Genomic DNA, 26,915 nt, shown 5'->3' with positions numbered 1-26,915 from the left:
TTCTGTATATCCTTAGTTATAAAACTGTTCAGTTAGATAGACTTCAGATGGTTTTCCAGGTTGATTGTTCTATAATTTAGTTGTAATTTTGATGTGTTCATGGGACGAGGCAAACACAGTATTTATCTTCCCTGCCATCTTGGATCTCCTCTCTCTATGAACCATTTTGAGTTAATGTTTTTGCCTTATGTGAGATAAGGTTGAGGTTCATTTTTTCCCCAACTGGATATTGAGTTGTTCAGCACCATTTGTTTCAAAATGTGCCCTTTTTTTTCTTTGTTAGCTTTTCTTTTTTTTCTCTCTCTCTATACTTGTATTTTATTGAGCTAAGGGTCTGTTGTCACCATCTGATAACAACCCTCTGGACTTAGGTACTACTGTTGCTTGAGAAATGGTGCCTAATTGTAAGGAATATCAGCAATTTATTTGGCCATGGCATTTGATAAAGTTTTGTGGGTGTGGAACTCATGCTACCACGTACTCTGTGGTTCGTTAGCTCCTTGGAACTTTGGAAAGATGGAGAAATCTGGGCTTTACGTAATATTATAGAATTTGGCTGGAGGATATTGAGAACTCTATGTCAGTTCTAAGTGATAAGGTCCCAGACTCCTAGCAAGCCCTTAAGTGAGGCCCCTATAGCTGGATGGAGCAGAACAGGATAAAAAGCTTTATACATAATTTGGGATTTAAGTTTCCCTGAAGGAACAAATAAAAGGTATTTTATTAGTACTTTAATTTTTCTAGGGGAATAGAAGACAGATTGGGAATGTATTGTAGAGTTCACTTTTCAAAAGTGATGGTAAATTTGTTACATTTTCAAATACTGTGGATATTATCCAGTGTATTTTGGTCTGATTTCTAAATTCTTAAATAATCACTGACTTTAAACATGCTTCTATGCACACGTGCGCACACAGACACACACACACATTGTGATGGTTAATTTCATTCTTCAATAAGTTCAATAAGTTATGGTACATTTAGTGGTCATATAATAGAATATTATGCAGATACCAAATAGATTTTACTCATATAGAAAGATACATTACACATGTATATATGACATGCTTGTATGTATCTCTGAATCTATTCTACAGAAATAAAAGCAGGTGTAAATGTTTTTTTGTACAAAGGTGGTCACTATGGTATTACTTATAATGATAAATGTAAAAATATAGTAATAAAATGTCCATAAATGGGAAACTGGTTAAATAAATATGATATCCCCATACAAGGAGCTATTATGCTGTTGATAAAAAGAATGAAGCTAGAGGACTGATATGTGAAGTTTGGAAGAATCTATATATGAAATTTGGAAGAATCTCCAAAAAATATTAGTATTGGAAAAAAGAAGTGAGGAACAAGATCATGCGAAGGTTAGGCTCCTAGTTGTATGTATGTATTTGTGTGTGTGTATTTGTGTGTGTGTGCGTGCGTGTGTGTGTGTGCGTGTGCATAATCTAAAAGGACACATTAAAAATGTTAACAAATGATGACTTTGGCAAGGAAGATACGGGTCTGGAGTTGAGGGAGACTTACTCTCCGCTGTACACCCTTTTGTACTAATTGAATTTTGTAACCATGTGCACATATTGCTTTTTCAAATGAAAAATGCCTTTTTCTGAGCATCTTATTATCTGGAATTGAGGTCTATTTATATACTGTGTCAGGAGTTTGAATTTGGAAGATGGAAATTAATCAGTTCCCTATCTTCGACCCCAACAATGTTGCTAACCTTCTACCAATCTTCTGATTCTGGATTTGAAGGAATATAGTTTGGGAGTGGACAGGCAAAAAAGTATAGAGTTAGGAATAGCATGCTAGGGAGGGTTGGAAGTTAAGGATAGCACAAGTGGAACCAAAGCACCTAATAACTCCAGACCAATATGCAACATGCTATCCCATTTATCCTCACCTCTTTCAAGACCCCCAAAAATATTGGGTGTAATTTAGCTCAATGTCTATCAGTCCTAGCCTCGTTAAAATCACTTGCAGTGCTTTCAAACATTTGTTTTTATTCTAGAAATAATAATCACATACAGTTATTTAAAAAATTGAACAGTATAGAAGAAAAAGAAGTTTTGTGTTTAATAAGTAACTTCCAATCTCCAAAGGTAACCACTTTGAACTATTTCTAGTTTTGAATTTTTCTGATGATTAATATCATTACTTCAAGTAATGTTTATGCTTCTTTCTCACTTTATCAATTTTAGACAGTATTTATATTAATGATTAATGTCACACTCTAAATGATGTTTATACTTCTTTCTCACTTTATCAATTTTAGATGGTATTTATTGACTCTCTACTAAGATGAAGGATTTGGCAAACTTACGCCACCTCCTTTACCTACTTCTGACTTTCCCAAAATTATACTAATTATATTTTTATAATATTCACAACTTTTAGTGATTACCTTTACAGCTTTAAATAATATACTACAATATCTTTTTCTGGATCCAGTAATTGCAGACTATGTTTGTCAATACTCATTTCAGAGAAACTTTCCTATACTCTCTCCCTCCTCCCACTGCTTCTGGCTTCTGTCAGCTCTAATATTATGTGTATGTTGTTAAGCTTGTTAACAACTACTGCCTACATACGTTCAAATCCCAGCTCTGTCACTTGTTATCTGTTTAATCTTTGGTAAATTATTGAATGTTTTTGTGCCTTCAGTTTCCTAAACTGTCAGATGGAGATGATAATAACAGTATCTACTTCTAGGGCTGCTGAAAGATTAAATATCACTTAAATTGAGATAAATATTTCAAAGTACTTAAAAGAGTATTTGGTACACAGTAAGTGCTCTTCAAGTGTTAAACTAAAAACTAAAATAGGAAAATTAAAAGTAAAATGAAATGAACAATTCTAATCAAATCCTGGGTATGCTTTATCTATAGTTTGATTAAAAAAATAAAATTAAATGCAAAAGACACGAAGAGACATTTCACCAAAGAGGATATACAGATGGCAAATAGACACATGAAACTACATTCAATGTTATTAGTTATTAAGGAAATGAAAATTAAAACCAGGGCGAGTTATCACTATATATCTGTCAGAGGAGCTAAAGTTAGAATAACAAATGCTGATGAAGATGTGGTGAAACTGGGTCATTCATACATCACTGGTGGAAATGTAAAATGGTACAGCTACTCTGGAAAAAGAGTTTGGCAGTTTCCTTTAAAAACTAAACATGCAAGCACTATACACATCCCAGCAATTGTACTGCTGGGCATTTATTCTAGAGAAATAAAGATTTAAGTTCACACAAAACCTGTGATTTTGCTGATCAGTCAGATGTGAGAGTCCATCTAGCTAATTCTTACAGTTGTATAACTGATATTATTAATCATGCTAACAGGTACTCTGTTCTGAGGATTTACTCTGTTCCAAGCATTGCTTTAATAGGGAATGAATGCATGGTATCAATTAATCTTTAAGTATTATCCGTATTTTAGAGAAACCTCAAGTATCAGAGAAATTAAATTACACAAGTTTTAAACTCCAGAGGCAGGATTAGAACCGAGGTTTGTCTGACAATAAAATCTTGGATTTTAAAAGCAAACTAGGTTAGTTTTAAAATGGATAGATTCAAGAGTCCCAAGGAAAACATCTAGAAGTGAAAGGATCTGATGTGGGAGCACAGGCAAAAGGACTGTATCGTCAACTAATTTTATAGCTAAAACCTGGCAACTTTTAATCAGTTCAATCAACTGAGGAAGGTCATTTTTTGTGAGATACCAGTAATCTGAATAATGGACCGTGGATCAAGTGCGGAGCCTTAGCAATTTCTGTTAACTCTGAGTATCTTGGATACTAGAGAAACAATTCAGAAACCCTAGCTATAAATACATTAAAAGTTTTCCCATGTAAGCATCCCTAACAAAGGTTGTATCTGTAGGTTATTTGCAACTTTCTCCTCCACAATTTCTCTGGCTCCCATAATTGGAGTTATCCATCTAAATGGGAGCCAGAGAAAATGTGGAGGAGAAATGTCTAAGTATTAGTTAGAAATGGAACGCCTTATTCAGTTGTGGTTAGGAGAAATAAAATTAGATTCCAAATGGCTTGATCACTTTGGTAGCTAAATATTGGAATTATGTATTTTCCCAAGAACTAGAGTCTTAATTTTTACAAATACCAAATATGACTCAAAACTATTCACATTTAAGAAGTCTGCCCTAGTTGCTCTTAATGTTCTGATATGGACTGATCTCCAAGATTTCTCAGGTAAAAAAAAAATAGTGTATGTAGTATACTGCTGTTTATGTTTAAAGGAGGGAGCAGGCATACTTGTGTTTGGTGATAAATACATTAAAATCTCCATAAGGATACATAAGAAGAAAATAAAAGAAGCATGCCCTAGTAATGGGCACAAAAATGATGTTTAAAATCTAAGTTTCTGTTGTTAAAGAAATGTGTGAAATGACTACACACACGCATAATGGAATAGTGAATTTTGTGCTACACTAGACCACTGTATGCTTTCATACTGTATTGGTTGTTTTTCTTGTGTAATTTAAAAACCCAAACCAACTCTGCTAATTAAGCTCTCCCTGGCCAGGAGCTCATTTGGATCCCTGACAGTCCCTAGTTAAAGCCTAGTTTGTAGGTTTTGACAGCAAACCAAGACCCTCTTGTTTGCTTCAGGAAAACTGGCTGGTTTTAGTCCCAGCCATTATTTTGCGGTACCCTCTTCCTAACAAGGCACCAGTCCTCTTGACCATGACTTACAGATTTTTGTGCCAGATTGTTCTTGATCATTTTTTGTTTGTTTGTTTGAGACAGGTAGTAGTAAATGTGATGCAGTTATTGTTAGCTTGCTTTTAATTCATGACAAATTATCTTGGAAACAGGAAGAAGGTGGTATATTGAGATGATCAAGTAAGGACAAAAATCAACCAACTCATATTACTTCAACTAATATATGTGTTTTGGGCACACATCTTAATTCTTGCAATTATTGCTTCTTAATTAGTCCATAACTCAGAAGATTAAAAACACCCTAGACAAGTGACAGTGTATGAAATGAAATGTTTAAAATATACTTTTTCTGATAATGGCAATCTATGTGAATAGTATTTAGTAATTTCTTTTTTTACAATTTTACTTATTTTTGTTGACATGTTTGGAAATAGGAAAAGAGGCTCAGTCATAAACCTTCAATATTTTTATTATTAAATCCACCTCATCTCCCTTTGTGACACCTTACCAGAAAAGAAATAACCTAAGACTTTCCACCTGCCTGATTTGACATTTGTAAGGCGTCTTATAGTAGTACTTTGATTTCCCAAATATGGTACCCAAAGTAACTAGTTTTTATAAACTTTGCCCTTTATGAAGCCCAAAACTAAGCTCAAAGGGAAATCACAAACCTCACCAAAGCGATTTAGAAATATTCCTTCTTTCCTTTATATGGTCTACTGGTGTCACTTAACAAAAACTACTCAGTCTGTGACCTTGAAAAACCTAGAGGCTAAAAAGGAGGAGTAGAGTACGAAGGTCATCCGTTCCAGCACCACCCAAAAAGGGGAGCAAATATTCATCCTAACAGGTAAGTGTTTTTATGATTATGGCAGATGGTGATGGAAGCAGAGGCAATTCAAAAGGGGAGACATGCGAAAGCAATAATTTTGAATGTTTGACATTTGTTTTGAAACTACCTTACTACCCTATACCCTTTACCATCTGTCTGTTATCCCTCTCAACACCCACCTCTGTCTTCCCACAGGGCTCCATTGTCTGCAGTTCCTGTTTCTCAGGGGCGGAGCTGTGGGAGGCAGCCATGGGTGCCATAATAGGCACCTGCGGCCAGCACAATGGGCTGTGGGTGCTTGTGGGAGAGACAGATTGATGTATTGTGCATGGGGGAGGAGGGCTGTCACTTGAATCCATGTGAACCCAGGCTTTAGGGGCAAGGGAGATTGACAGCTTTTGTAGGTTGCATTTCTTTTTCAAAGCTTGGCTTTAATAGACAGTAAGTTTGGGGCCCCAGGCTTTCACTCCCATAATTCTAACAGGGCAATCACGAGCATTCAGCATTTCTTTTTACCCCCCTTGTTACGCATTAAATGATTTCAGTAAAGGAATGTGCAGCATTAATTAGAATTTGTTAGCAGATACCAAGGGGAAAAGTTTCTTCACAACAACTATAGGAGGTGTCATTCGTACAAAGACTTTTTTGTTTTCTTTCCCCATTACATTATCACTGCAATATGTAAGGTAGTGATTCTTTTCATTTAAATTAAGTGGAAAGCTACTAAATCTTGTTTTATTCTCCAAAAAGAATAAGGTCCTTAACACTTATCTTTTAACTTCTTTCATTTCCTAAGGTTGGTGTTTACTTTTGCTTTCAGTTGGACCCTTTTACTGATCTGTGTGGTTGTGTACCCAGTTTTGTGTACCATTTAGCTCTTACAATTACAGGCAACTCACTACTTACATATAAGGATTGTTTCAGGTGAAAATAGCTACCGATAATATTGAAAATCATTGACACACTGGGGTCCTTTTTGGTGACGGCACATTGAGAAATGCCAGAAATTAGACTCCTCTAGGTTTGTGTCCTAACTTATTTTCTAAAACTGTTTTTCCCTAGTTGATTGTAACCTTAGCCATGACATCACATTTATGGAAGAATGGGGCAGTCGCCAAGGAATATTTTTTCCAATAGAAAACTCATTCCTAAACCATGTCAGTATTTTTAAACATCAAAAGTCCCCTACCCCAAACACATAGATAGCCTTGTTTCCTTACAACTAGTTAAAATGATCTTTTTTTTTCTTTTGGTTTGGTTTGGTTTCTATTTTCTATTTTTTTTTTATTCCTGACATTTTAAACATATAGGAACAATACCACTCTCAGGATATCTTGTAAACACACTTTGCTGTCTGGGCAACTGATAAAACATTAAGAATTTTTGGTGTGATTTTTGAAACATCTCTCCACATAAAATCATTTTCTCTATGGAAGAAGTTGGAGGCTAATTGAATTCAAATTTTTCCCATTCAGTTGTTTTATTTAAATGTGTTAAGGGCAACAGTGAAAAATATTGATTAAGTCTACCATTATTTCTCAGAAAGAACATATTCCCACACAGTTGTCTGGCTCTGTCTATTATAATAATTTGGTGCAATGGCTTTAAAAGTAGTGGGGTGATAATAATTAGGGTGTGCAACAGAAATTTCAATGCTGGATTCAACATTTCACCATGCAGGGCATGAAAATTGCCGACCGGGGCTAGTCAGCTCTAAGTACTAATTAACTAATTAATCAGGTGCTGAAACCCACTGAATGGAGGATACCAGCCAGACAACTGAAGCCCAAGCAGAGAGTTGTGCTCTTTCAAAGACAGTGCTGTCTTTCTTCTTGGTTTTTAACCCCATGAGAAATGAGGGGAGAAAATATGATATGGTGTCCTAGTGTCAAGTCATTTCAGTACAAGCTTTTTGCTTAGAGAAGATAAAATAAATACATGTTCATCTGATAATTACTGTGAGACACTGTGCGCAGGGCACTCCTCAAGGCTCTGGCAACCCCTCCAACTCCTTGGCCATGAAGTATTTCAGGGCTGGTATATGTGGGTGTGTGGGGGGGAGGGGGCTCTGCCTCCTTGGAGTTTTCTTCTACAGTATTTTTTTTTTTAACACCGGAGAATGAGAAACGTATTTCTCCTTTTGGGTTGATCTTACATCTTTTGCCTCATCCCTCCTTTATGTAAATGAGAAGAGTCCAATTACACATATGGAAAAAGGGTTTAATGAATCGTGAAAAAGCCCAGTTTGCAGAGAAAGGGCACAATCCCCTCTTCTTCTTCTTCCTCTCTTATATTTAATTTAGAAACATGTATTTCTTCTAAGGCAGATGATAAAAAGCTTAATGGTTAGATCATTTTATTTTAGATGTCAATTTTCATATTTGGGAACTATTAAACATATTTTGCTAGAAGATTTAGCTTGCTTCCTTTATCTAAATTGTAAGGCTTTCCGGAGACTTAGCAAATATTTTCCAACAAAAACTGAAATTCTGACTTTTCCCCCTAAATTAAAATAATCATTACGTTATTGCCTCTCATTGTTGATGTTATTCTTAGCTCAGTGATCATTTTTCTTAACACAATTTGCTCTGGAATTGTCAACACTGAAAAAGGATCGCATCATTACAAGGGACTTGTTACTGAATCCAAAGAAAAAGACTTTCGTATCACATACCGGTTTAGCTTAATTTTGGTATTGTTATGATGTTTTAACTAGCTAGAATTTTTAAGATGTTGGAAATTAGATAAGGTTCTTTTTTCTCTTTTTGTTTTTTCCTTAAAAAGGCACTGAATTTTATACTACAGCAGAAAATCCCGTGTTTGGGATTTCACGTTCCTATTTTTCTTTCCCCTTACTTCTTCATCTTGGAATTTTCAATACTTGAAAGTAGACCACACAGAAAACCCCCAGCCCATTTTTTTTCATGACAGAAAGCCTTGCAAAAATATTGAAGGAAAAAAAATCAATACTACGTATTTCTGAGCACGACTCTTAGAATTTGATGTGTGCAACTGGCCCGGAAGAGGTGCTTTGCAGGGACAGCAGCAAAGTTCTAAATCACGACTGAAAGTGCTTTCCAGAGACCTCATACCACAACATCATTGGGCACTTGGGGAAACTGAGGCCCAAGAAGAGGGGGGAGGGGGGAAGACTGGGGGGAGGGGTTGCGTGATTTTTTTTTTCTCTACAAAATACTGCTTCGATCCACGATCCGCGGAAAACACTTTTCTTGGGTACCTACTGTGTGAAGGGCATCTCTGGGTTTCAGATCGCTTGCCTATTCATTAGGGCCGTGCTCCTTCCACTTTACCCCCCGGCCTTCCCGGATCGGCGCCCTGGATGTGATCGACACCATGAAGTTGCCCCATAATCCTCTCTGGCAACATAGGATGTAAAATTTGATCAGCTCATTGGATGAAGCCGACAAATCTCAAAAATGTGTGAAAAGGGGCCCAAGCGGTAGGCAAGCGCCGCGTTGAGGCAGCGCTCCAGCCGGCCCCCCTCTGAGTTCTAGGTGCGGCAGCCGCGGCGGCGAGGGGGTTGGGGCCGAGCCGCGGGGCCGCGGCGGCGGCGACCGAGGCGGCAACGGTGGCGTTTCGGGGAGGCCGCGGCGCCGTGGGGGGGCCCTAGAAGCGGACCGCGGGGCCGGAAGGGGCGAGCTAGGCGGCGCCGGCGGCTGCAGAGTTATCTCCGCGGCGTAGCTGGGGGCCGGGCCGGGCGGGGCGGGGCGGGGCGTGCACCCGGACCGCGGGCGGCGCCGCGGCTCTTGGCCTCAGGGCCCCTCCCTCCCTCGCGCTTGCCTGCCGCGGGCGCACGCGGAGGTGGCGGCGGCGAGCGCACGAGAAGGGGAGCTCGGAGCTGGAGGTGAGGTGGCGGTGGCGGAGCAAGAGTAGGTTGAGGAGGAGGCCAGCGGCCAGGAGAAGGAGGAGGATGGAGGAGCAGCCGAAGGAGGGCGAGGCCGAGGTCGCGGAACACTGGTTCTCCAAGTGGGAGCGCCAGTGCCTGGCCGAGGCCGAGCAGGAAGAGCAGCTGCCCCCGGAGCTGCAGGACGAGGCGACCGCTGAAGCTGCGGGGCTCAAGAGCGAGCAGCAGAGGCTGTGGCATCTCTTCCAGATCTCGGCCACCGCCGTGGCCCAGCTCTACAAGGACTCGGGGTGCCCACAGCCGGAACTCTCCATGTGGGACCCCTTCCAGAGTGCCGCCATGGCCGTGACCAGCCTCTACAAAGAGAGCGGGGATGCCCACCAACGAAGTTTTGACCTGGGCGTCCAGGTTGGCTACCAGCGTCGCATCAAAGATGTGCTGGAGTGGGTGAAGAAGGGCCGGAGCATCATTCTCCGAGAAGACCTGATTAGCTTCCTGTGTGGCAAAGCGCCCCCAGCTCGTCCTCCACCTCGCTCCTCCAGGATGCCCGCGAAGCCGCCCGCCGGGAACCCCAGCCAGGCCACGACCACCGAATCCAGCTCCTCGGTGGACGTCGACTTGCAGCCCTTCCACGAGGCCATCGCCCTGCACGGCCTCAGTGGCGCCATGGCGAACATCAGCGTGCGATCTGGCGCACCTGACTCCCCTTCTCAAGCCAGTGACATTGCCAGCGGTGTCACTAGTGGCGGGCTCCGAAAAAGTAGCATCCTCGAGGACGACTTGAACCCCAACAACTCAGAAGAACTGGCCCTCCACCTGGACAGTGGGGGGACCCGCAAACGCACCTCGGCCCAGTTCGGTGGTGGCGTCACAGACTCCCCAACCCATAAGCGCAACCGATTGGTCTAAAATGCCGTTGGTCACCCGCCGCCATATTGCTTGAAAGCTAACGAACTTTTAACTTGCTTGTCGAAAGGAGACTCGAGGCCATCTCTTCTTTCTTTAAGTTAAACGAAGATTTCTATCGAGTTTGCCATAATGAAACTTGAACAGTATTTCAGAGAGGCCTCATATGACTCTTACTTTCCCAAAAATAAAATGCTGGCAGAGAGCAGCTAGCTAGCAAGATCATTTAAAGCAGCAGTGTCCAGTCAGGGCGGGAGCCTGATTTATCTTGTTCACAGTTTTATTTCTTGGCACCTAGCACAGTTGTTGGTGCTCAATAAATGTTTGTTGAATGAATAAATGTGACCTTATTTAAAAATTTTAAAGGGGAAGGACTAACAGGTGTTTACTTGCTTACAGGATGCTTTTATCCTTTATTGTTTATTTGACTGTTTGCTATCACCGTTTTTGCCAGTTCAGTTACATTTTATCAAAATGTAAAACTGGACATCTTTGTGCAATCTAGAGTCTTCCATTTTTGCTCCACTGTACCATGCACCTAATTTCTAGAAAGAGACTGCAAGTAATACCTAGTAGGCTGTGAGATTTTTTTTTAAATAGTTGATTATTTTGGTAATTATGTGAGGGTATAAGGAGATACTGTGGTGGTTGGACTGGTAATACTTGATATTGAGTCAGTTCAATGCTCTTTGTAGGAAAATTAAGCCAACGAGATCCTGGGATCTATGATGGTGGCATCCTTAATGGCCCAGTGGTGCTCCTTTTCCTTAGGAATGTAAAAAGTCCCTTTTTTTGAGGTTACGTACTTTGGGTGATCTCTTTTTGGAAATGGAAGATGAAGTGGAATGAGCTTCTGGGTTTTACTTGAGGGTACAGCAGTATATAACTAAAAAAGCACGAGTTTTTATTAAAAGAACCAACAGTAGACTACTAGCCCCGCAAATTCACTGCATGATTTTGGGCAAATCACTTAATGTCTATTGACCTCAGTTTTTCATCTGTGAAATGGAACTATGGGTCTCCTAAGGTCATTGTGATAATAAGATCAAGTTCATATTTGAAGTATCTAGAACAATGCTTGGCACCTAAAGGTACTCAGTAAATGTTCTACATTCTCTACAAATAAAAATCAGTAAAACATTAAAATCCATTGTATTTTAGGGAAAAAAAAACAAGAAACTAGATCAATTTAAAAATCAGAATGTAGAATCTCTGTTTGAGCTGGAAACTGCTGTTATATAGTTGAAACTTGCCTAAATATCCCAGATCTTGTATTAATTATAAGTGTGTTTAGCTCATGACGACCCAGAATCATCACTCAGGGTATTAGGGTAGCCTTGGAGTTCCTGAAATTGCCTGAGGGATGTAACTTGCAACTGGATGCACCTTGCAACCAGAGTAATGAAAGCTCTCCCTCCTCTTGTCAAAGAATATGGGTAAGAGGGTAAGAGTGGAAAGAAAGGATTTGGAAGTGAAAGTCCTAGGGACACCTAAAAGGCTAAAGTGGTTTTGAATAGGGGTGGGGTGGAGGGGAGGTGAGGCAAGAGGGTGGGAATGGAGGAAGTGGGAGTCAGGTTATGGAAGGGGTGGGGTAGGTAAAACACCCAACTCACCCCAGGGTCTCCCCACACCAGCGCGTAACAGATAGATGAGTAGAACCTTGCCTTGAGGTTCATTTCGGAGATATTTCTGTTTCATTAGTGTAGCCTTTGGAGTAGATTTGTAATTGACCGGTGTATTACAATAATACAACAACATAAGGTGAATTCCCTGATAGAATAGAACCTTGCTATTGAAGCACTGCACAAGTAGTTCCTGAGCCACTGTGCTAGGCCCTGAGAAGGGATATAAAAAAGAGAACATTAAAAGCAATCCTCATCCTCAAAGAACACATTCTGGCTTGGAAGATAAATTAATGTAGTCAAGAAAGCCCTTTTAATTGTTTGAAAAGTACTCACGGGCTGTGCAGAAGAATTCAGAGGTTAGAGGCCCTCCTTGCCAAGAGGATCACAGCTTCTGGAGGAGGTGACACTAGAACTGGGCCCAGAAACACGGGTAGTAGGGGAGGGCACACGTGATACCAGCAGAGGAAAGATATCTAACAAAGTTTGAGAAGAAGAAGGAACGTAAAGTGGGTTAAGGGGATCACAGGAGCTGGGTAGGAGAAATAGGGGAGGCAGGGACCAAAGTCTAGAGGGTCTCAAATGCCTGACCTAGTACTTTAGATTCTGTCCTGTGGCAGGGATGGCACCACTCAATCTGTGCTTTACGGAGATGGGTCTGGCAGGATGCCTGGTTGTCCGGCAGTGAGACACTGGAGCAGGGATAGCACAGGGCCTCCCTGTAGAATGCTCTTTCCTGGGGACATTGGCATTTGGTTAACGGGTTCTGGAGATCCTTGAAAGGGCTTTCTCTGGGAAGTCTTTGCTCACTCACCCCCTCCCACACCTCAAACCATACCAGGTAGGAAGCACCGCCAGTGTGTATTCTGCACTGCTTCTTCATGTCTGAGAAAGCCTTCAATTCCAGCTGCAGAATCTCTTAGCGGGCCCGTCTTGAAGAAACAAAATAGCCGTGCCTCCCATCATCCTGCTTCTTGTGTTTGAGAACCCTCCTCCAGTGGAACCGCTGGGGCCTTTGGGGTTGTAGGACTGACTGAGCAACCACAGACATTTTAGCAGGTAGGAATGGAGAGTTGTAAGAAGACATGTCAGTAAGAGGACAGGGACCTCATTTGTCTTGCTTCCTTCTGTAACCCCCAGTACCTCGCACGGTGCCTTATCCATATGGACACACAATAAATATTTATTAAATGAATGGATGAGTAAGCTCCCATCCAGACCCAGGTATAGCTATTCACCTGCTCCCTTTCTCTGTTTACTTACTGCCCAGCAAAAGCACCTAAAGCTTATGCTCTAATTTCTAGATGACTATCTCTTGCGTGCCTTTACCCTCATTCCTAACTATTAGATTCAGCTTTTTGCAAAGTGTGGTCAGTCCCATGACCACCTCCCTTGAGAATCTACTGAGTTGCTTATGAAGCTGCCGGCTTCAGCCCTGCCCTTTAGGTGAATTAAAATCTTAATGGGAGGGTCCCAGAAGTGGAAGCAACTTGCTTTCAGTAGGAGGCCTTGGTAATTGTGATACATGATGAAGTCTGAAACCTGAGTGACCCCACTGTGAAATTTGTGATGGATTCGAGGGGACAATTTTGTCTATATATCTATATATATGTATGTATCTATACCTATCTTATTTTTCCAGTTTTGAAGGGCCTGAAGAAGAAATGCTTGTTCAGACAATCAGCAATCCTGTGACTTTAACATGTGATGCCACTGGAATCCCTCCTCCCATGATAGCATGTGTGGTGGCGGAAAAATTTTCCTCCCACCTTTCTAAGTTCTTCTGGCGGTGCTAATAATTAAATCAACAGGAGAAAATGACCAAATGTATTACCTATGTACATACGGGGATTCCATAAGAATATGAGACCCCTGTACCACACGTTTGCTCTTTCTCATCTAGTTGTGAATTGCCTCCTTTGCCTTTGAAATCCCAGACCCCTGCCTGCCTCTCCTTAGTCCAGAATGGCATATAAGCCTCAACCGCCCAGTGCCTCTTAGGATCTCATATTCTTATGGAACCCCTGTATGTACGTCTGTAATACATTTGATCAATCTCTCCTGACTGGCTTGCCCAAACTGTGCAGGTAGAAAAAATAATATTTCTCCCACTTTCCTAAGTTCTTATGGCTGGAGTGATAATCAAATTAACATGAGACAGATTAACAGAAAAAAATTACCAAATTTATTACGTATGTACATCCAGGGGTCCTAGAAGAATACGAGACCAAAGGACACATTGGGTAGTTGAGGCTTATATACCATTCTGAAATAAGGAGAGGGAGGCAGGCGTCTGGAACTTCAAAGGGAAAGTAGGCAAGTCACAGGTAGAGGAGAAAGAGCAAACGTGTGGTAAACAAATTCTTGCAGGGCCACCCAGAAACAATGGGACACAGAGGGGAGTCCAACAAACAGACTTTGCTAGATTTCTTTCTGTCTGCCACACTTAATTTACGCCATGGTAAATATACTAAGATTCACTTCCTGAAGCAGGTTTTTCTATCTGAATTCTTTTAGACAGTTAAAGAAGGAGTCAGAGGTTCTTTCTCAGTCTTTTGTTTCTTAAAAATAACCAGCTTAAAATAATCAATATCCCAAAGGCATATTTTGGGGTGGCAAACTCTGGTCCCCCTCACACCTTGAATGAACAGTAGTGAAATCTGAAATCTGAGTGACTCTGATGTGAGATTTGTGATGCATTCAGGGAACTAATTTTAAATTGGTCGTTGTTGGTGAAGTTTCTATGTAGGCTTAAAATGAATCTCCCCATTTGTACATACTGTCTTTATCGTCACTTTGCATATATTTCATACATTTTCCTTCTAGGAGTGTGGATGAGAAGACTGAGGCAAAAACTTAAGTGAAATATCCTCTTTTTGTTACTTCATAGGAGCCTGAGAGAAGGTTCTGATTTCTTCATGTTTAGCTGAGTATTTAATCCATTAGACGACTGCTTCCTCATCAAAATTAGGAACTGAGTGTTAGGAAACATTGCAATTAGATCACTTGGCCTCTTATGAAATGATGATGGAGTAGCGGTCAGGGGAAGATTGGGTGTTGATCATCCTGGGCCTTCGTGGACATTTACATACCTCTTCTAGTAGCATATGCATGGTGGAATCCTTCCCAAATTTAGAGCCAAGCGGAACCTTAAAGATCATCTAGGGCAGAGTCAACTATTCCGTTTACAAATGGGGCAACTGGCCTCCCCAGGAGGACAACATTGACTTATTGGGAAGACTCCTACCCCATACCAGGTTCCGGTCTATTGCTCACTTCACTCTACCTCCCTTAGTTATATTGTGTATGATCTTTGAATTAATCTGTCGATGACTGAGCGGGTCTAGGAAACTTGTATTGTGAAGGCACTCCGGTATGGCAAGCATACTATCTCTTCTGTGCTGTGTTTATTTGAGGGAAGCTGTTCAAATTGTGCATTCTGGGGACATAAGTCACCCCTTGCCACCACCACTGCATTCTAGCTACCAGCCAAACTGGACCACTAGAAGTTTCCTGAACTTTCTCTCCTCTCTGGCCTCTGGGTCCTTTGATCTTGTGGCTTCCTTAGTCTCGAATGGCTGGCCCTAAACTCCTTTTGGCCTACTTCGCTCCTCCTCAGCCTTCAAAGTTCACCTCGGACTTGGCGTTTTTTTTTTTTTTTTTTTTTGATACCTTCCTTGCCCTTCCAAGTTCAGGTTAAATGCCCCTCCCCAAATTCCCATTCGGACTCATCACAGTACTTGTCAGTTTGTGTCTTTGTTCGTCCCACTAGACTGTAAACCATTAAGTCACCGCAGGGGGATCTCTTCCCTATGGAGGTGTGTGAGAAATTCCATTACTGCACGTCCAGGTTGAAAAGCCATATTCAACATTACACCATACTTTTATAGTTTGCAATGAAAGAATGATCTTTGTCATAAAATCATGGGAAAGAAAGGTCAAAACAAAACTTCAGAGGAGCAGTTTTATTCTATGGGGCATTAAACGTGCGTGCCCAAAGAAGTGTAGCGTATAACGAGTTACCAATGTTCTTATTTATAAATATCATTGCAGTGTCTCAGGCATCAGTGATAAGCACAGGGGATCCAGGTATAAGGCGTGACTTACCCAATAACTGACCTTGAGCCAATCAGCCCTGTTTTGCTTGGTATATGAAATAGAGGAGTGAGTTGTCTTCGACGGTTTTTTAAGATCTCATCAGCTCTGGTACTTTCTGATCTGTGGTTTGATTCAATACGCAGTGGTAGTAAAAACCTTCTTTCTGTGATATTCTCATTTGAATATCTAGTGTCTGACCAGCTGAGCTCTGTGAGGCCTTGAAACCAGGGCTGCCATGTTGAAACAATTCCCAGCCAGGAGACTCACTCACCCTGTGGGGATGGCATGGCCACTTTTAAGATTGGAACGTGTATGCACAGAGCAGGCTTACCTCTTACAGGCTCTTTTGGTTCCATTTTCCTTGGCAGTTCAAGAATTTTCAAAAAATGTCAGATGCTTAAGGGGCATATTACAGTCAAATGCCCCCTTATTTGGGCTTTCTCAAAAATATAACCCGAGCAGGAGGATGTTACACAGAGAGATGAGTTCATAGACTCATTGGGCTAAAGGGCAACCTGTATGGCCACCGAGTTCGCATACCCCAACTCTGGTGTGAACTGGGGTGGAAGCCATCCTGCATCCGTAAGCTGCTCTCCTCCTTTTACAGATCTTTCAGGAGAGTCCAAAACCTTGCTCAGGACCTGCCAGGCAGGTCTTTTGGAAAACAACCCCAGATTTCTCAGAATCCAGCCTGCTGTGCTGCTCTTCCTCTGTGGTAGCCTAACTGCAGACCAGCTAGCTATCCATCTCAGTGGAACAATCCTTCTGCATTTTTCAAAGCTCTCATCTCCAAACCTTGGCGTAAGACATTTGAAACAAATCTACTTCCTTTAACTTTTTCTCACTTTTTTCCCAGCCATTTTTCTTCCTTCCTCTTTTTTTTTATTTTGAAAATTTTTTGCTTTTCCAGCCCTTTGGTGGGATATAATACTTTTGTTATGTTTCTATGATTCCTAATACACTGCCAAAAAAACCCCACATTATACAGCATTTCTCACATTTGCTCTCCTACCCCTAATAGAGACCCTGGCTCCAAGTTTCTCATTCTTTTTTTCTTGAAATCCTAGCCTTACTTGACACCAGTACCCAATTCTGTGTTTAAGTGTGAATATCTCAAATTGGAAGCTTATGGGAAAGTTGGGGGAAATGTTAGATCATTAAGAAAATCATGTGCCAGACCACGTGGGAGCCTCTTAAATACAACTTTGGTGGTCATGACCCTGACCAGAGGGGGACCCCTGTGATGTCACCCCTTCCCCAAGTCCCAGTTTCACGGATAGTATCTCTGAATAGAATTGTCTGAGGGAGATTGTTCCTTGTGAAAAGTTCACATGATGGAGTTTGAAGAGCTTGTTTCACTTGGAGCCCAGCAGGACAGAGTGGTTTGGAATACGCATTCAGTGTGTTCTGTTTGGCTTAAAGCTGTCACAGGGAACAAGTACTTAGCAAACAGCATGAACAAGGATTTGAACTAGAAAACGAGAAGGGCCTTGACAACATTGTAATAGTGACTTGTCTCCTCAAAAACTGCTCAGTGGTGCACAAGATGGTGATAAAGAAGACTAGGAAAATACATAAATAGATTTGGGTCTCATTCAAATAACACCCCAGTGTAAGAGTGTCCTACCACGGCGAAAGTTTGAACAGAGGTTGCTGGGTCACTGTGGCCATCTCCACTTTACTCTCTATCTGATTGGATTTTTGCCTCTTTGAAGGCAATAGCTGCAGAGTAAGTGTGTCTACAGGATGTCCACACAACCTGTTGAAAATAGATCGATCAATCAACTGCTTAGTCTGTTTTCACAATGCCAAATGCCTGGGTCGCATGTGTTCCTTTTTGTATTTCACAGAATTAACGGAATAGATCTGTTGATACCATTTTTGGCTTTTCATGTTTTAAGTAGGATTGCATGCAATTTTACCAGGCTATTCTCTCAAATGTTTACATTCCCTTTGCGTAAAAATCAGTTCTTCCTATTTCTCTCTTTTTTATTGAGGTGTAATTGACAAATACAATTGTAAGATATTTAAAGTGTACAGCGTGATGGTTTGATGTATGTATACATTGTGAAGCCCCCCCAAACCCCCGTCTAGTTAATTAATGAGTTCTTCCTATTCCTTAGTCTCTTTTTAATACTCCAATTTCAGGTGCTATCTGTGCCTTTGTACACAGAGCCCAAAGCTTCATGAATGATAAAATGTAACTACTGCAGGTGTGTGCAGTCATCAGAGGCTCTGTTATGACGCTCTCCTCAGCCTCAGGGGCTATGCCGCAGGATCCCTCCTGCTTTAGGTGAAACATGGGTATCAGAAGGTATTGATTACAGTGAAGGTCACATTTACCTAATTTTTTGCTGTAGCCGCTAGTGCTTTAGCAAGCAAACGGTAGTTGCTGTTATAAAGGGCCAAGACAGCCTGGTATCCAGCCTCAATACCTGTTAATAGACTCAGTACAGAGCTTCAGGGTTGTGTATGGACATAGCCTGGTTCATTGACTTCAGTGTAAAAAGAGATCAAATCCAATTAGACCACCTCTTCCCAATTCAATTCAATTCCACAAACATTGTTAGGATGGAAGGCACTGTGCTACTGTGTTTCCCCAAAAATAAGACGGGGTCTTATATTAAGTTTGCTCCAAAAGACACATTAGCGCTTATGTTCAGGGGATGTCATCCTGAAAAATCATGCTAGGGCTTATTTTCCGGTTAGGTCTTATTTTCAGGTAAACACGGTACCTCATGCAAAGCACTTGGAGTTTATTTTATCTTTTTGGTTTCTTGTGGCATTATGTCAGCACAAGTTGGTAAATATTGAGGTTTTATTCTTCAGGGACATCAAAAATACCTTTTCTTATTTACATGTAACTCTTGAAAATTTTCTAGTTTTCTTCTCTGCTTGGAAGGCCTTTATTCAGAACTCCTCTTTGTAGCTTGGATACAGACTCAGATATTTTGGAGATGAAAGTGTAGTCTTGTATCAGTGCTTTGTGTCATCATGGCCCTTTGGTTTTCAGGGTCCCGATAGCCTCAAGAGTAGATGGTTTTTGGTGGATGTGCTAATTATTAGCGTTAAGGTTGTTTTAAGGATAGTCTTTTCTAAGGGAGTGGTTCCAACTTTAGTACTGTCCAATAGAAATATAATGCAAGTCACATATGTAATTCTAAATTTTCTAGTAGCCACATTAGAAAAATACAAATAAAAGGTGAATTAATTTTTGAAACCGTGTTCCCCCGAAAACCAGACCCAGCCGGACCATCAGCACTAATGCGTCTTTTGGAGCACAAATTAATATAAAACCTAGTCTTATTTTACTATAATATAAGACTGGGTATTATATAATGTAATATAATATAATATTATACCGGGTCTTATATTAATTTTTGCTCCAAAAGACGCATTGGAGCTGATGGTCTGGCTAGGTCTTACTTTCAAGGAAACATGGTAATATATTTTATTATATACCCCAAATAGTTTCATTTCAATATTCAATAAGTATAAAAATTACTAGTGATATATTTCATATTATTTATAAAACCTTGTACTAAGTCTTTTAAATCAGGCGTGTGTTTTACATTTACATTGTATCTCAATTCAGTCTTGGCACATTTCATGTGCTCCAGAGGCACAGGTGGTTTGGTTAGTGGCTCCTGGATTGGACACCATCGTCCTAGAGGGACCTGGCCACCAATTGGCATGGAGGCTTATGATAAATCAAGTACACTGACCTCCTTTAAGGGATTTAACAGCACTGCCATACTCAGTTCCATCTATTCTGGGAATCCCTATTGTCATATCTGAGATTATCAACCACTGTGCTTCAAGAACAGGGATTATGGCTTGTTCCGTGCCTAGCACAGCCATGGCTCGTGATCCCAAGAAGCATCTGAAGCATGTAGCAGCTCCAAAGCATTGGATGCTGGGTAAACTGATGGGTGTATTTGCTCCTCGTCTGTCCGCCGGTCCCCACAAGCTGAGAGAATGCCTCCCTCTCATCATCTTCCTAAGGAACAGACTGAAGTATGCCCTGACAGGAGATGAAGTGAAGAAAATCTGCGTGCAGCGGTTGATTAAGGTGGCAAGGTCCGAAGTGGTGTAACCTACCCTGCTGGTTTTATGGATGTCATCAGAACTGACAAGACTGGAGAGAGTGTCTGTGTGATCTGCGACACCAAGGGTCGCTTTGCTGTTCATCATATACACCTGAGAAGGTCAAGTACAAATTGTGCAAAGTGAGAAAGGTCTTTGTGGGTACAAAGGGAATCCCTCATCTGGTGACTCATGATGCTCACACCATCCGCTCCCTTGCTCCCCTCATCAAAGTGAACGGCACCATTCAGATGGATTTGGAGACTGGCAAAATTACTGATCTCATCAAGTTTGACACTGGTAACCTGTGCATGGTCTCCAGAGGTGCCAACCTGAGAAGAATTGGTGTGATCACCAACAGACAGAGAGACACCCTTGGTTCTTTTGATGTGGTTCATGTGAGAGATGCCAGTGGCAACAGCTGTACCACCAGGCTCTGCAACATTTTTGTTATTGGCAAAGGCAACGAACCATGGATTTCTCTTCTCCGTGGAAAGGGTATGTGCCTCACCATTGCTGGAGAGAGAGAGACGAGATACTGGTGGCCAAACAGAGCAGTGGGTAAAATGATCTCTAGGTGACGCGATTGGAAGAATTTTTGTGCTTAATGAAAAATAATATAGCATAAAAAGAAAAGAACAATGATTATGATTTTTATGCTATGTACTGATTTTTCTAAAAATATGCCTACAGTAAGCTATTACTCCATGGACTTGTTCCCTAAAATACTGCATTCATTAAGGAGGGGAATGCCTTAAACCTATAAGTGGATAGGGCACAGAAAACAGGAAATACTTCCCTTAACAGTAAATGCACAATTCTCTTTTCCTTTAACAGTTAGCAGTGTTTATTGAGCAACTACTGTTTCCTAAGGCGATGTGCTAGGTGTTATGAAGGACATATAATGATGACCATGACGTGGTTCCTGACTTCAGGAGCTTAGATTCTACTGTGTGAGTGAGGCAGGACATAGGCATATGAGGTGTCATCAAATAGTACGGTGAATGCTGCTGCCGAATGCCATCCAATGGACAGGCAGGGATCTTTAATACGGGAAGCGGTGAGTCGAGCCTTAGTAACAGTGTGTGACAAGTTTCAACTTGTTCGCTGCAGTCAGTCAGGTGTGAGCTACGGTTGAGAGAAGGTGTGTTTTATAGTGTGCCATAAATCATGGATCACGAACAATGCAGTAACATGAAATTTTCTTTCAAACTGCAAAAAAGTGCTAAAGAAACACATGAAATGTTAAAATTAGTTTATGTTGATGCTGCAGTGATTATGAAGACAGTTCACAAGTGGTTTGTGCGATTTCGTAATGGTCGTGAATCGAATGAAGACAAGGAGAGATCGGGACGTCCTTCAACATCAAAAACCCTAGAGAATGTTGAAAGAGTAAGTGAAATGATTTGATTAAACAGGCGATTGACTATTAGGGAAATTTCTGAGGATCTGAACATCACTAATGATTCTGTTCAAAGCATTTTAGCAACAGATTTGAACATGAGGCAAGTGAGTGTGAAATTTCTTCCACGCATTTTGACTGTTGAACAAAGGCAACGGCGTTTGTCAATTTTGTTGCCGTTGTGTGATTGTGCTGCTTCAGGTTCCAGCTTTTGAAGACATGTCATCATGGGAGATGAAACTTAGGTCTATGGTTATGATCCTGAGACCAAGGTTCAGAGTTCTCAATGGAACTTACCCAGTATTCCTCCTGCCAAAAAAAGCGTGTCAATCAAGATCTATGAGTAACATCAAGGTGATGTTAATTGTGTTTTTTAACCTTGATGGAATTGTGTGACCTGAATTTGTTGAACTCTAATGATTTGAGTGTTTAAGAAACGATGTGTGTAGAAAATGGCCTTAGAAATGGGCAAATGGTTTTATCCTCCATCATGACAACGCTCCATGTCACACATCGCTTCTGGTGTATGGCAATTTCTGTCAAATAAAAACGTTACAGTGTGTCCTCATCCACCTTATTCACCAGATCTAGCAACATGCGACTACTGGCTCTTCCCCAAAGTCAAAATGATTCAGGACATTAAGGCAGCCACGACAGCACAACTAAAGACACTCATGACAGAGGACTTCCAGAACTGCTTCAGAAAGTGGCAACGATGATGGAATAAGTGTGTTCGAAGCGAGGGGGAGTGTTTTGAGGGGGATTAATGGTAATGTGTCTTTTACTGTAATACATTTTTTGTTTTTGTTTAAACATTCACTGTATGTTTTGATTACTCATATATGCACACATGCAGGTACACACACATGAACACACACACACAAACTCTAAGATAAAGTAAATTTCAATGAGTGCCATACAAGAGGCATACCACTTGTATTTGGGGCACAGGCTGGGGAGAGATTAATTCCAACTGAAGAGAGCCAGGGCTGGTTACGGAACCAGTAATTGAACTGCACCTTAAAGGATCAGTATTTTCAAGTCAATTAATCTAATGAGTTACTCCCAACATATTATACAGACTCAAATTTGAAGTAGATCCTAACAGAGTTGAAGTTCACTGATTACTTGGGGATTTTCTTGGGGATTTTTTTCCGCCCTCGGTCAGTCTGGAGGGAAACTAGTTTTCGTTCCCTCAACGTGCCAGTGGCAGACTCCACACAGAAGTTAGCTCCAGCTAAATACGGCTTTTCTGATGTTACCTGACTGCACACTTTCCCTTTTCAAGCTAGGGCCGCAACCAGGCTATTTAATTGAAATTGTGTTTTGGGGTGTGGGATTTTTCAGTTATGTGGAGCTACCGATGACCATTTCCATTGTCAGCTTTGGAAGGGGGACGTGGGGTAATTTAATTAATTATTATTAATTATCAACTTTGTCTAGCATTTTACAGCTTACCAAGTGTTTTTGCACAGATGGTTGATTACATTTGACTCTCATAGTTTCTTTAGCTGACATTATTACAGGTAAGAAAACTGAAGCCCAGAAAAATATACTGACGTGGCCACGGTCCTTTGGCTAGTAAATGTTAGAACTGGATTCAGCCAAGGTATTCTGACTTCCTGGCCATTGTCCTTGCCTTTCCCCTATCCTGCTTTTCTGTTTCCCCCAAGTCCTATCCTTCAAATACTGAAAAATAAGGATATGAAGGCTATCTCTCTGTTAAGAAATTTTCTGAACAAAAGTCCAGCCTAAGAATAGATATATTAGAGAGGGATGATTCACATCATAAAACAATTATTCCATTGGTTCAAAAAGTGAGCTTCAACTGGAGAGGTTAGCATATAATTTCATTTCCATAAAAATAATCTTACACCCAGCAGCGGAGGTAGACATTTATGAGATGAAATAAAGTATACATAACTCCACGGGGCAAGTCATTATTTGACGTAGGTAAGAGTAATTTTTTCATATTAGTCAGTTTTCTATTTCCAGAAATGTGTTCTAACCTGAAAACTCTGAAATCAGGGCAGAATTTCAAATTGAGTAGTTTTTTCTTTTTTTTTTCTCCTGGTAAAACACCCTTTTTCATACTCAAGGAGTTTCACAGGATGTAATGCCCTTTATTTTCCAAGCCATTGCTCTGCCCGTAGAAATTTCACTTCTAGTTCCTCGTTTTGGTGAAACTCCTTCTAGTTCTCTTTTCACGGATGTTCTGAAGGATCATCAGCTTTAACGATGGCCTGGAAGAATCCGATCTGACATACAGTGCAGCCAATTAACAAGAAAACCCCAGAAACAGCAAAACCTACTGGCATGGGTCACAACCTTATATATTCCGTATCTTATTACCATTTGATATACATCGAGATGTGGCAAATAAGCAATTTTAATGGGACAGAAATGAAACTTCGGCTGTAACTATTGACCTATAACATAGCAAGAAAGGCTATTCATTTTCTTCCAAACTGTTAATGTATGGTTTTCATTGACAAATAAAGATCAGCAGATGCCTAAGAAAATTAGGGGAAGAAATATACTTTAAAATGCTATATGATCGGATTTCTCTAAATGCAGTATGGTTATCTCAAAAGAGACCTCTTAATTGAGTATCATCAAGCATTTTCAAATGATAAAAGGTAGAGCGCTGAGTAAATGTTTCTAGGGAGTTTTTGTTCTGACATCTACAGGGTTAGAGTGCTATTTTGACCTATTATTAGCATTCCCCAGCAACATCCATGTCCCATAGTCGGAATACCTGAAAAGGTTTTAACAGAAATTACGGTATTTTTCTGCCCATGAAAAGAAAGCAACATGTTTAATACAGAGGGGACTGTGAATTTCAGTTAGACTAAATCCCAGTAAAGCCCCTATGATAACATGCTTCACCTCACTGCAAGTCATATATTTCTTGCTGAAGGAATTTCACATAAACTGAAACTTATGCACAAAATTTTACACAGGAAGGAACTCTGGGCCAGGAGTCGGGAGACTGGCTTCTCATCTGGCCCTAACTAGCTCGGTGACTCGCCTTCTCTGGACCTGAGTTTCCTCATGTATAAAATGAGAGGAAAGCTAGACTCAGAAACATCTTTCTGCACAACTCCCTCCACCTCCAGCTTTACTGAGGTATAATTGACAAATAAAACTGTAAGATACTTAAAGTGTACAAACTGATGATTTGATTCCGTGTGCATTGTGAGAGGATCCCCCCTCCATCGAGTTAACACATCCATCGCCTCACATATTTACCTGTTTTTGTGTGTGAGAACACTTAAGTCCTACTCTCTTAGCAAATTGCAATTAAACAATACAGTGTTATCAACTATAGTCACCATGTGTTAGCAACTATAGTAACAATCTTTTTTATCTCAAAATTCTACCTCTCCTTTGCTTCTGTGCTACTACACGCGATGCACACAACTTCTTGGTTGGTCATGTGATAAACAATCCATCAGGTTCACAATTGGAGTAAAAATGTTACTTTGGGGAAACTTGCCATAGTGACTGAATTACCTCTGAGAAAACAGAACCGTGAAAGGGCAACGTTCCCTGGTAGTTTTACCCCCCGGATGCCCTTGGACTACACGGCATTTGCATATATTAGTGATGCAAATCTGGGAGAACAGGACCGAGATGTTCCGACCAAGACACTCGATTTGCATTGGAATGCCCCATGCAGACAGCACATCAGAACTCATGAAGTGGCATTTGGCTTGAACTCTTAGAAGGCATACCAGTCTACAAAGAATCCAAACGGCAAATGTTGGGATGAGAGTGGTCCATTGTTCTTTTCTAACTGCAACTTGATGCTGAATCTGAAGAGATTGGAAAAAAATATGAATTTGGTCGTTTAACTAAAGTCACTTCCCTTGTATGGGCACGAGTGACCTCATCTATAATATGAGGGCATAAAAGTTGGACAGAGACCTTCCAAGTCTAACATTCTGTGTTTCCATTTGGATTTTTTTTTAAAGGAGTGGGTTTAGCACTTGCTTGTTGGAGGGAAAGGAGAAAGCATTTTCTGAGATGAGGGGGAGCTCTGCGAGAATTTAGGTTCAAAGATAGACTCCAGTGCCTTTCCAATTTTATCCATTGCTAGACTTGCCCCCTGCCCATTTTCTCTCAGGTTAAAGGACCTATAAGGTGACGGATACTACATGTCACTGTGTGTCAGTGGGTAGGTTTTAAACCAGTAAACGCTGAGAGTACTGGCTTTTGGACTCCTGGCTCCATCACTGTCCTCCCTTTCTGGCCTCTGGTCATCTGATTGCCATCTTGCAAAGCCGGTACAAGGATTCCATACATCATTCTGTCTCCTAAACGCTTGTCATTTGGAGGGCAGGATGCCAGCGACGTGAGGGCAAAGTGAATGCCGCTCGTACAAAACAGGTTTCATTTACTGAATTTAGCAAAAACATATACAACTCATTTTTGCCAGACATTCTTCTGAGAGTTTTACAAATATTAACTCATTTAATTTTTATAACATGGATTATAAATTAGGACCTCATAACTTGTTCCCAATTTTACAGAGGAGGAAACTGAGGCACAAAGAGGCACAACTGCATTGTTTGAGGCCAAACAGCTAGTAACAGCAGAGATTAAAACCCAAGCAGTCTGCTGCACTGTACACCTGAAGGCGAAGTTGAATAATATTAAATGTCAACTATAATTTAATATATTTATAGTCACGGGATGTGGAGTACAGCATAGGGAATACAGTCAATGGAAATGTAACAGCTATATACGGTGTCAGAGGGGTAGTAGATTGGGGGAGGGGGGTTATCACTTTGTGAGGGGTGTAAATGCCTAACTATTACATTGTCTTGTACACCTGAAACTACTGCTACTACTACGACTAACTACTGCTGCTGTTGCTGCTGCTACAAAACCCAAGCAGTCTGGCTCCACAGTCCGCATTTGTAACCTCTGTGTCCCCGGGATACTGGTGTAATTCTCCATGGGCCTCACACCATAGGTGCAGCAGGTTTTGTGAGTAACCAGAAGGCCCCAGCGTTTGGGCCGGCCCATGCCCTCCCACTCCTGTCAACCTGGCTTACACCTGGATCCCAGCAATGTTCCATTTCCCCAATGCTGGGTTTTCCATGGCCAAACTCTTTCCACTCTTCAGACACGGAGAGTTTGTGTGCCCCGATCGCTGTCCTGTAGGTTTTCCCAAGTTCTCAGACTTGATCTACAGAATAGCAAACATTCCCTAAGCCTCTTGGTTTACTCACCCAGCCAGTAAACCCAATGAGGGAAAGACAATGAAGCCAATAATAGCTGTTTCTTATTGAACCTTTACTATGTGCCATGCACTGAGATGAACTCTTTGCATGGGTTAACTTTACTATTATTATTATTATTATTAGTTTCAGGTGTACAAAGCAACAT

General features: G+C 41.0%; 1 protein-coding gene and 1 pseudogene across 1 annotated transcript; both read left to right on the top strand.

Moving 5' to 3' along the window:
- Positions 1–9,285: 9,285 nt before the first annotated feature.
- Positions 9,286–10,563, top strand: HAPSTR2 (HUWE1 associated protein modifying stress responses 2). The gene has a single exon (XM_033112938.1). It carries the CDS (start codon positions 9,471–9,473, stop codon positions 10,311–10,313), a length of 843 nt encoding a protein of 280 aa, XP_032968829.1. The 5' UTR covers positions 9,286–9,470; the 3' UTR covers positions 10,314–10,563.
- Positions 10,564–19,889: 9,326 nt separating this feature from the next.
- Positions 19,890–20,681, top strand: LOC117025774 (40S ribosomal protein S4, X isoform-like; annotated as a pseudogene).
- Positions 20,682–26,915: the final 6,234 nt, after the last annotated feature.

Source organism: Rhinolophus ferrumequinum, chromosome X (genome assembly GCF_004115265.2).
Source record: "Rhinolophus ferrumequinum isolate MPI-CBG mRhiFer1 chromosome X, mRhiFer1_v1.p, whole genome shotgun sequence".
Taxonomy (NCBI): domain Eukaryota; kingdom Metazoa; phylum Chordata; class Mammalia; order Chiroptera; family Rhinolophidae; genus Rhinolophus; species Rhinolophus ferrumequinum.
The sequence above is the reverse complement of the archived record's forward strand: the minus strand, read 5'-3'. Positions and strand labels throughout refer to the sequence as shown.

What these genes read in the sequence shown, in the direction of transcription:
- HAPSTR2 (XM_033112938.1), top strand. Translation starts at nt 9,471, where the DNA reads ATGGAGGAGCAGCCGAAGGAGGGCGAGGCCGAGGTCGCGGAACACTGG.